Below are 11,322 nucleotides of genomic sequence, written 5' to 3'. Positions count from 1 at the left end.
TGTATCATTACACAATAAATGAATTGAAAAAAAATTTCTTGCGTTTTCTTTATAGCGTGTTCGTATTTATTATATTTTAAAAAATGGACATATTTTTTTTCACGTCCAATAAAATACCGGAATTAAAAATCGTGGAACATTCCATATGTTTTGTAGAAATCGACGATATTTTGAATGAGAAAAGAAAGTCAAATGAAAATGTTGACTACAATATGTTCATTCATTTCCTAAAATTTTGAGAAATTTTTCGTGTGAATATCTTTTTGAATGGTTGTCCAGTCTCATATTGACATATGAATAATTGGAAATTAGGATTTTTTTTTTATGCGTGAGGAACATGACGCGGGGATTAGGAATTGACTGATAATCGAACTTGTCAACTTTTCAAAATTCTAAGCAATTCACCTTTCTAAATTCCTACGTTTTGTCAATTTATCAAAATAACTGCAAAAGCCATGAAAAACGTAATTTTCTGTATATTTATTATTTTGTATTTCTCGTTTGATCCGCTGATCAACAATCAACACATGTAAATTCATGATGAACGTTTATGTATTACAACATACTCACTTTTCCGGACAATTAATTCGAAAAACCATTTATACATCCCTTAACTTATGTTTCATTCGTAATTATCTAGGCTTAAAAAATCCTAAAACCTAGCACTTGTTTTTTCCAGTTATTGTTTCGAGGTTTGTACAATTCCTATTTCAATATGCTTTCTAAGCATACATGTCTTCTCGATCAGCCCCAACGCCGTCGGCGTCCTCGAGACTTGAGAAATTTAAGAAATGAGCAGGTCGATGTACTTCGTGATAAAATTCCTTTGGATTCGCCAGTTGCAACTCGTATTTCATCGTTGGATCATGTCTCACACCTGAAAATCATTCGCTTGTTATTTTTGATCATGAATTACAATTATAGAGCATTTAGAAAAATAAAAACTCGTAAATCTCTTAAAATTTAAGACGTTAAAAAAATAAAGTCTCCGTTTACTAACCCATGAAGTTGTAATTCCATGATCCTTGACTCGGTACCATGAAGAAGCCAAGGAATCGATCCGACAAGAGCATTTGAACTTTTTCGTAATGACTCGGCAAATATCCCTTTGGATTGTTGCCTTTATCGGTATTTTGTTTTCCCCACTCGAAACCACTGTAAAAGAAAGTGAATCGTTAAAAATAGAAGAATATCAGAAGAAAAATTTCGGTACAAATTGCTTTCTTTGAGTGATTCTTGAGAACATCGGAATGACTTTTTCGTTGATTCAGGCAACTTTTCTGCATGGACAAGCATTGTATCTACCAAAAGAAAAAAATCGTTTCACTGACCTTGGCGTGAGTTTGTAAGCTGTCAATGAGCATGAACCCGGAGTAAAACTGCAAGTTATGACAATGGTTTTTTCGCCGTCCCAGACCGGATTTTCTGCCATGACTCTTGCGTGAGTCGAAATGTCCTGCATAAAAATAGAATAAATGTAGTTACGAGCTTAACAACATCGGAAAAGTTATTGAAAATAAAAACTTCTTAATACCTGAGGTGATAACTGCGGCAACTCATTTGGTTGAGTGTGAATCCAACCCAGTGGTTCCATTTCTTTAAGGTATTGATGATTCGGCAAGGATGCAGGAAGATGAACAGTTTGATGCGTTCCCCATTGCGGCGCCATTACGATACACCGAATTTCTTTCACTTGAGGATTATCCGGTGGACTGATGCCGTAAAGATATCCAGCGATCTACGTAAAAACATTTTTTCACTCAGAATAGTATTTTGGGCTACAATTGAAAGTTTCAATTCAAATACAAACATTAAAATGTTTAATTGTACGTAAAATTATTGTTAGTTAAAATTCTTATTGAATAATCATTCCTTAATCTACTGGATCATGTGATTAAACGATGAAGGAATGATTCAAAAATATTTGAATGAAAAAAATCGAAAAATGCACGATTCCATGGAAATGAAGAATTACGATCGAATAATAGTCTCACCTGAGCTCGAAGATCCGAAATGGTGACAAATTTTTTGAGTATATTTTTCGGCAAAATGTACGTGTATCCAGTTTCTTTGATATCGTCGGACGACACGTAAATGTGATTAGTACGAAGATGAAGATTAGTAGCCGAAATAGCCCGAACTCGCCATTCGGTTTTCGAGCTGAAAGTTTGAGTCTCGTAATTCGAGGTTGTAGCGGTGATTATTTCGTCACCGTGTTTGTTAACGGTTCTGGTGGTGGTAGCGGTGAGTTGTGATTGTTCCTTGGTTTGTTTTTCGATTTCAGCAATCTGTTGACGCTGAGCAGAAGGAGCGCTGATCTCCATGCCCAAAATAATATCACGAATTTCGGATTGAGTGAGCGAAGCGACGTTGACATTGTTTTTCTTTCCGTAGTCAGCGAGGATCAAATCTTTGAGTTGTACTTCAACTTTGATCCATTCGTCATCGGTCAAAGTTGGCCAAATATGATGTGGCTCGGTGATGGTTGTTCTGTCCGGTTTCAAAACGACTTTAGTTCGTTCGGTGTTGACGTGAAGTGCTCTCAGTATCAAAATCAAACGCGAGAAAGCGGTGTAAGAAGAAATGGTTTTGAGCCAATCGTCGTAGAGATTGAAAAGAACCATTTGGGGCTCCGTTGCTTTTAGAATCAAGTCACCGAATTTCTCGACTTTGAGACAAGCCTGGAAAGGCAATTGCAACTCTGACCCTTTGATAACGATGTTGGGGAAATCGAGAAGATGCACTTCGAGGGGATCCAACATTCCTTTCCTCGTGACAATGATTTGTTTGGGTTGTTCCTCGACCGGTAACGATCTGATCAAAGCTGCGACTTCCTCGGCGGTTTTCCATTTGGCCAATTGTCCCAAACGCTTTTGTCCGGCCCAGACCGAAGTATGAATAATTTTAAGGAAGAGTTGTCCTGTGCGCGGATTGAAGATGAAAATAGCTCCGTTTATCGGTTTCGTTGTTAAATTACCCTCGAAAGTCTTGTGTATCGTGACACGATAAACGTTCGTATCGTCCACGAACCAAATGATCTGATTGGAGAACAATTCTCCGTAGTTTTGTGACGACAGATAAGGCTCCGTTGGTTCGGATGAATATAATTGCAAAGCTTTTCTTATGCGTTCTCGCAATACGTAAAGAGCCGGATTGGCCTTCATGATTTTAGCCATCGCTTGCTGAATGAGAGGCTTGCAACCGGGGAACCAGTTGCCGTAGGCGCTGTGGAGATTGTAAGCAAGATCGATGGCGATCAGGAGGCCGGTTGGTGATGGATAAATCGACATGTTATCGGTCGTATAATCCAAAAATTTGGCTCTCGCGTAACGCTCGATATCGTGGGAATCATAATCGCCCCATCTCAACTGTACATCGATCCAGTATTTTTGTGTTGTCGTATTGTCCATGAGGTCTTTGGAATCGGCGAGCAACGACGGCCTCGAAACGTTCCACTTGTACGCAGAGAACAACAAAATATCGGCGCACGAAGAATTCATTTTGTAAGATTTTCTTGGATGAATAGTTTCTTTCTGCACCGTCTCGATCTCCAGAGCATCGAGTTCTTGATCGAAAACTTGGCAGAGATCCATCACTATCGATTCGTGTACTTTTTGCCACAAGTGAGCTCGGAATATTTGAATGAGGGAAATCTTCAAAGTAGGAATCTTGCCGTGCATGAAAATTCCGGTTAAATCAAGCTGGACTTGGAAACCGACGTAAACATTGGCACGATTTATCGTCGGTGACCACCACAGTGTAAAACGACGATTTGGAATTTGATTCAAACCCGATCTTTGGGCGTTTGTAAGTTTTTTGTACTTCATCGATTCCTCGAAACCTGAAGCTTTTTCCCAGAAGAGACCTTCCCACGTTGGGAAATAAGTTCCTTTGAAGAGCGTGTGCTCGAGGATACCCTCGACACCGCCGAGTGCTTGAATCATGTCGGTACGATAATTATTGAGATTCCAAAGTTTGCCATCGTGACGTTGGTGGGTCCACCAGAATGGATTTTGTTTGAGTACTTGATACTGCTTGAATTCGGTTCTGATGCGCCAACCTTTGTCGTAAGCGAGGGTGTGACGGTCCTTTTGGAAGAGTGTGTTTATCCGAGGTATTCCACGATCCCAACTGTCCTCGAGATCCTCGAGTGTCAATCGTCGATTCTGGGCGTTTGCTTCTTGCCTCTTGAGAGCGTATTCCGCCCAGACGCGCTGAGAATCGATGAATTCCGATTCCCAAGGTTGAATGTAACGGTAGAGATTGGGAATTAGCTGATCCTCGTCGTGGCTCATACCTGACCGGAAATGCGTTATTCCGACATCAGTTTGTTTCGACCAGCGTAAATCGGACTGAGGAATGAGCACGTGTCCCATGGACAACATTCCCAAGCCTCCCAATTCTTTGGGCGTATAAAACACCACGGGAGGAAATCTCGAAGGCATTTTCGAGTTGAGGCCAATTTTGATACGGGTCTGGATTTTGTTCTCGCACTTGACAAGAAGGTCCAAAAGCTCTTGGGTGTTGACAACGGCCTCGCGGAAGTAGGTCATGAGGCCGATGAGAGCCGTGTTCCATTTGTTGACGATTTTAGTGAAGGTAGTCGAGCCCGAGGCCATGAGAATCTGTCGTACGCGATTGTGGAATCTCTGGAGACTCTCGTCGTCGACGCGGAGGAAACATTGAGCGGTTCTTTCTTTGGTAACTTCGTTTTGTAAGTTCCAAACGCCGTCGCGATGAGTAAATTCCTCGTGGGTAGTTCGGCATTTTGGTAAAATGCGACACTCGAAGCCGCTCATGTTGAAGAGCAAATTGGGATTGTCTTTGCTGTAAACACTGACGAAACTGTTTTCCCATTGAATGGTCGTTGCCGATCGTGGCAGACGATTTTTAATATCCCAAAATACGGCGCGACCCAGATTCACGTCGTGCTTCATGAGCCTCATACGGGCGTCGCGCGGCCAACATTTCTTGTTGTTGTAACCGACGATATTTTCGTTGTTCGGATCGGGATGTTCGGTGAGATAGCGCTGTATCAAATCGCGAGCTTCTTCAGCGGTAAAACGCAAGAACAGATGAATCCTGTCGACGTAACGACAATAGAGACGAATCGGATGAGCGGTCTCGGAAGCGACATCCTGGAAGGTCAAAAAGTCGTTCGGCATTTGCGGAGGCCCTGCCATTTCACTGGCTCTTTGTAAGCCGAGGACGAGAAGATCCAACACAAGTCCGTAATATTGTGCGATGAAAGAAGCGAACTGAAGTCCACGAATGATACCGTAGCTGTTGGTGTGATTCATATCTTTGTAATTAATAACTACGTTGTTCTTCGCTGTCATGTAATCAGCGATGTTATGATCGACGATCAATCGCAACAGGCGATTGAGAATGGTCAGATCAATTTTTTCGTAGAGTTTTTCGAATTTCGATTCGAGCAGTACGTCACATTCGCCTTCGCTAACGTCCCAAACGTCCTGAAGATTGTTGACACCCTGGCACCATTTATATACGAGAAGAGGAGGCGGTTCGGTGTCGGAAGGTTTGACCCACGCTGGGAAAAGTCTTCGTTTGTCAGCCTCGTACCAAAGATATTGATCGAGATAAGCGTCGGTGATTTTTTCGAGGGGTTCCACGTCGTATACCGGGATGAGATGACTGTACAGGTCCATAAATTCAATTCCAACTTCTTTGAAAGCTCGCTGTGTCAGCAAATGACGTTTTATGCGAGAAAGTGCTTCGTGAGGATTGTCATAGGCCTGTTCTATCAAGCCCAATTCCTCTCGCTGACTCTGGTTCAAACGAGATTTCACGCTGTAAGCTTCCTTGAGTCTCTCAAGGGCGAGAATCAGCAATTTTGTATCGTGTTTGTACGAGAGAGGTGGGAATGGGATCGGAGCGAATCTACGTGATTCGAGCCAATGTACAGTCGTCGTGTAAATAGCTACAGCCTCCTCGGGCGAAATGTAAGGTCCGTCTTTGAGGTAATTGTGTTGTCGTTCTTGCTCGGCTTTCAGGTACAATCTCGTCAAACGGCCAAGGTTCTTCTTGCATACTGTTTTGTCGACCGTTGCTCCACGACGTATTCTCTCGCGATTATAATGAGCCGTGTTCGTCCACCAATCCGATTTCATTTTGACGTAACGCAAAATCATGTTTTCAATTGGTATTGGGAGTCCCGGAACTTTCCATGGAATATTCGCTTTCCAGCAACGCCAAGCTTCGCTCAAATGCTGCAATATCGTGCGCGCCTTGTTTTGCTTGATACCCTCAGGCATCATGTCAACTATATCGTGCATCACCGAAGCTCTTAGCTCGAGATCAAAGTGCGATTCTACACGCTGTTTCGTCACAGTTTTAGCGACACCTTTCGAGTGACGACCTTCGAACTGTCTCGACAATAAATTACCGAGCCACCTCTCAAGCAGCGGAGTTATTCCGCGCATGAAGAAAAGCCACACTCGCCAACCCGGAGCCCAGAAACCACAACCAGGACCTTTTCCAACGTGTCCCGTGTTGAAGCGATAATAAATCAAGTGTTTCAAGTCTTTGCACATTCTTATTTGTCTCATAAGTTTGTACTTGTAACGATACATGCCCGTGAGCTGACCCACATGAGCAAATATGTACTGAAGCCCATCAGCCAATTGAAAAGCGTCCACGTTGTTCAAGCGATACTGCACATGCGAATCTATTATCAATTTAGTTAATCGTAAGATCTCACGACACAGATGAAAAGCGTTACCGAATCGTGACTTTTTGCGCTCTTTCGTCGTCAAAGTTTTCACTGGTTTCAAATTAAAGTTGTAATCCAAATGAAGATAATTCAAATTCTTACGATGAATCAGGAGATTCAACATGTTGTAACCTTGACGACAAACTTGCAAACCTGCCTCCACCCAATCGATCGTTGTCGTTTGAAAGAATTTCGTTGATTTGAACGAACGGAAGAGATAACGCTTCTTCTGAGGCTTCGGTTTTCGGTGCTTAAGAGCATTCAACACGTAATACTTTAAGAGCTTTTGATAACTGACGCGAACTTTAACTGGTTGACCCGGTGGACAGTGCTCGCGATACCACGACTTTACCAATGGAATATCAATCGCTCTTCTTGTTCGTCCTGAACGTGTATTGTAAGGACGCGGCGCCCATAGCAACGATATTCCGTTCGCTGTGTTGTCCGTGTACAGAGGAGTTTCTTGAAGAAAAGGTTGCACTTCCTCGGGCAATACAAAATCCTCATCTTCCTCTATTTGAGGTTCCATCGTCTAAGCAAAATTGTTTTCTTTTAATATCACCTTCTTATTGTATATCAATACTTCAGTTAAGTGGCCGTGCTTCGTCAGTCAAGTTAAACAACAAAATTTCGGAATATTCGCTGCGAATATCCAACGGAGTACGACACAATTATAACGAATCGAATCCACAGCAAGTTTCGACTCGAGAAAATATTGGATAATACTTTTGGCTTTTTGACTGAGCATGACCATTAACCGATCATTACTCCATTCTTTTCTGGAGCAGTGATTCGTGTTCTTAGAAGATATATTCACCTTGAGGGAATTTCTGTGAGATATTGGATTAATTAGAGGATCGAAGTAAAACGCCGGTAAATCAGGATCCTCAGTTTTTATGTAGACGACGTTTGGAGCGTGGTACCTGAAAAGACGGTTACGATTACTCATCAAGATGTAAGTCTTCGGCAAACGTAACTAACAATTATTTTCACTTATCAAAATAATCTCAAAGTCTTGAAGAAAATGGGAAGTGATTTAGATGAGAATTACGTGTGGACAAAAGAACGAATTCAGGTTCGGTCGAAAGAACCTTTGATTTTCAAGGATTTCTTAAACTCACCACGAAAGATGAACAAAATGTGGCATGTTGTTGTAAAGATACGGAAAAGCAATTCTGTATTCGGTTCTTATGGGTTGTCGGATAATGATTTTATTGATGTCATTAAACTCGTTCCAGTCTTCATCAGCGGCGTTGGAATCTTTGACGAGAGGTTCAAATTTGGGACCTCCTGGAATTGCCATGTTCAATGCCTTTGCGGTGAAAAATGACTTTGGATCGAAAAGATAAAAGAAATTTTGATCGACAAGATCGGTAAGTAGTTGATTCGCGAGACGATACAGTGTTGCCATTTGCGGGAGCGTCAAATTCCATCGTCGATACGTTGATCCATTGACGTGCCTGAAATCCACCCGTTCAACAATCATTAACTCAATATCATTTTTTCATGGATTATAGTTTTTGAAACATTCGGATAGCGTCAGATTAGCGTTTGATCCAACCAAAGCATGCCAACAGCCTTGTCCAGGACAAGCCGGAGGTCACACTCTGGCTGTCAACTCACATGTACAGTTGATTTCAGGACCCCTACGCTTCTCATCATGAAATTGACGATTTCAGAACATCTCGAAATACGAAGTTAGGAATAATTTATCCAATTATTTGATATTAAAAACTGGAAATTAATCTAAGGACTTTTCATATGCATATTAATTTACATACTCAAATGTTCTACTACTACTACAAATACAATTCAAATGTCCTACTACAATTAGTAGAACGAAAAAAATAAATTTTGTTGTTCTATAGGATAAAATGATCAATTAACGTTGCCTTATGGATCACAAAACTCTGATTAAAATTGATTCGATGAAAAATCTAGTGAATTATCTGACATAATTTGAATCGATCTTTAAAAAGGAAGAATCCGCGTATTTAGTAATTTTTTTACTAACTTTGTTCCGACAAGAGGTTTATGCTCGTAGAACCACGTGGCAACAGATTCATCCTCTTCAGGATCGAGTTCAATCTGTATAGCTTCGAGTGGTTCAACGTCGAGGACGTTGTCGGCATAATCGAGAGGGGGCTCCTCGTCATCAAAAGGTGGAAATCTCATTCGTTTGAAATGTCGACGATCACGTTTTTCTCGTCTCATCATTATCCACATCGTCCCCCATTGGGCAATGTACACAGGCTCAATGACCCATGGGATTTCATTGACGAAGGTGATCGCACCGGTTATGTGATAAAGAACTTTTACATCGCGTATTTGTTCCCAAGGCATCGGCATGTTCTCCAGTAGTTTCATTACCGCGTGCGGCATGTACTTCAAAGCTCTACAATTACAAAATGAACAATTACAAAAAATAGTATGCAAAACCAAGAATGAAAGTAAATTACAATTATTATCCTAGTCATTAAACTGCAACGATTTCGTTTTTATTAAATTATATTCGTATTGTGGAATTGAAGAGAAAGTTCCCAATTTGTATTTAATCATTTTTCGTAACAATTCAGCCGAGCGTTTGATCCAACCAAGGTACGTCGTTAGCCTTGTCAATGACAAGCCGACGACCGCACCTCAGCCGTCAACTCACATGGATAGTTGATTTCAGGACCCCTACGCTTATCATCATAATAAACAGTTATCGAAAACTTTAATTGGGATAAAATAAAAAATGATTAGAATACCTAGATATTCCTACTTTTTATTATTGTTTCTCATCTCACCCAAGATAAACTCGTTTGTCGTGTCGATATTTTCGACTGCTCATGTCACCATGATCGCGTATAATTTTTCGTAAATGCTCGGGTGGCATATCCTCTTTCTGAGCATCCACAAAACCGAATTTCCTTTTTTCGGCGAAACGCTTGTTTTGTAATTGCTGCCATTGTTGAGCTGAAATTGAGATAAGAAGACCAAATTACATTATAAATAAAATCATGAAAAATGTATTTTAGTTTCTATAATTAAAGTCATAATCTTTTTACTGTCAATAAACTATAAACTTTTTTAGTAACTGAAATTATAGATGTTGAGATAGTTTTCCAAGCAAAATTAGACAGAATTTAGACCTTTCTCTTGTAGCTGCGTCTCCGTGAGCTCTTCAGGTTGTCTGGGCATTTGTGGCAATGGCGGGCCCGCTATGGCATGCATGTGAGCATGATGAGCAGCTTGAGCATGTGCGGCTGCCTGAGCATGAGCCTGAGCAGCAGCCAATTGTGCATGAGCCTGTTGCTGGGCCATCATAGTGGCCCAAGGGTTCGGACCCAGCAGGTATGGCGGAATTGACATCCTAGCTGGAGATTTTTACCTTCACATAGAAAAACATATCATTGTGAACCATAGGATGAAAAAATGTATGGAAGTACTGATTTTTAACTGAGTAAATCATTAGAATCTGGAATACAAGCACATAGAATAGAAAATTTCTACATAAATGATACTGTAAGAGATTGATTCTAATCTACGATTTAAAGAATGATAAACAAAAATCCAATCTCAGAATAATGACTCTTTAAGGTTTTAGCAAATAATGATGTGGCATGTTTCAATATTTTTGAATTTTGAATTTTGTATACTTATTGTGGATCATTAATAAAACATTGTACAATACAAGGAGAAACTTCCATGTGGTTGAGTTCATAATTTTTCATTGGGTTTTGAGCCTATATTAGAACAATTATTTATCGCATATTAATTATACTTTTAATTTGATATTAAAAAACGCAGTGGTGGCATGATATCCAGTATTAATGAAAACGGGGAGTGCAAGAACTGTTGCATTTTTAAATACAAAAACATGATAGTTTTTGGACTTTTTTGTTTTCACATAAAAAGTATACAATTATTTGTAGTAATTAGTTGAATGAGATTACAATTGGTTAATAATAATGAACAAAAATAAGGGAAGTTTGGGAAAATATGTCATGAAAACTTCAGTTGAAATTTTCATGAAATCAAGAGACTCGGTATAAATGAGCAATTTCGAGGCAAGTTCGATGACGACAATGATAAAATTCATGGACCCCGATGCTAACCTTAAACCATAGGAACGTAGCGGGATTTTTCTGAAGCTGTCGATGAAAAGCCGCGTCGTAAAGTAGACATGGCAATGTTGGCAAATATCAATATAGAAATTACTGAATCAAAAGCAAATACGACAAACTGCCTGCGTCAAGTAAAAACAATAGACTAAAAACTTGACGCTGTAGAAAAATTAAAATACAGTTGTTTTCTTTTTTCCAGAACTCAAAATCTTGAAACACCGTATTGTATCACTCACACGCAAAGTAACCAACTTGTTCACTCACCTTCGATGTAACAAAAGTATGGAGTCGTTTAGAGCATGATTATCGGAAGTTTGTCCTGGCAGGATAATATCCGTTATGAGAATTGAAGGGCAATAATAAAACTGAAAGAATACTTTCTCTTTGGAAATTACACGAAATCAGTGAGTGTTCATCACCGGCGTGCTTCGGTGATTATTTTTCCGAATGGATTCCTTGAGAAGTAAATCGACGAGTTAT

The 11,322-nt window shown here is 40.2% G+C and overlaps 1 protein-coding gene across 1 annotated transcript; it reads right to left on the bottom strand.

The window, feature by feature from the left end:
* Positions 1–465: 465 nt before the first annotated feature.
* Positions 466–11,261, bottom strand: Prp8 (pre-mRNA processing factor 8). The gene is made up of 11 exons (XM_043416264.1): positions 11,107–11,261; positions 9,868–10,106; positions 9,523–9,691; positions 8,748–9,128; positions 7,855–8,193; positions 7,551–7,656; positions 1,995–7,265; positions 1,535–1,738; positions 1,332–1,456; positions 1,001–1,155; positions 466–877 (listed from the first exon to the last, which is right to left on the bottom strand). Exons 2-11 carry the CDS (start codon positions 10,085–10,087, stop codon positions 723–725), a joined length of 7,125 nt encoding a protein of 2,374 aa, XP_043272199.1. The 5' UTR covers positions 10,088–10,106; positions 11,107–11,261; the 3' UTR covers positions 466–722.
* Between the last annotated feature and the right edge of the window lie 61 nt (positions 11,262–11,322).

This window comes from Venturia canescens, chromosome 4 (genome assembly GCF_019457755.1).
Source record: "Venturia canescens isolate UGA chromosome 4, ASM1945775v1, whole genome shotgun sequence".
In the NCBI taxonomy this organism is placed as follows: Eukaryota; Metazoa; Arthropoda; class Insecta; order Hymenoptera; family Ichneumonidae; genus Venturia; species Venturia canescens.
This window is presented reverse-complemented; position numbering and strand designations above follow the sequence as displayed.

What these genes read in the sequence shown, in the direction of transcription:
- Prp8 (XM_043416264.1), bottom strand. Translation starts at nt 10,087, where the DNA reads ATGTCAATTCCGCCATACCTGCTGGGTCCGAACCCTTGGGCCACTATG. An exon ending in TTTCGGATCTTCGAGCTCAG is followed by an intron (nt 1,739 to 1,994) that starts GTGAGACTATTA and finishes GTTTTTACGTAG; the next exon opens with ATCGCTGGATATCTTTACGG. An exon ending in ATGGAATTACAACTTCATGG is followed by an intron (nt 878 to 1,000) that starts GTTAGTAAACGG and finishes AATGATTTTCAG; the next exon opens with GTGTGAGACATGATCCAACG.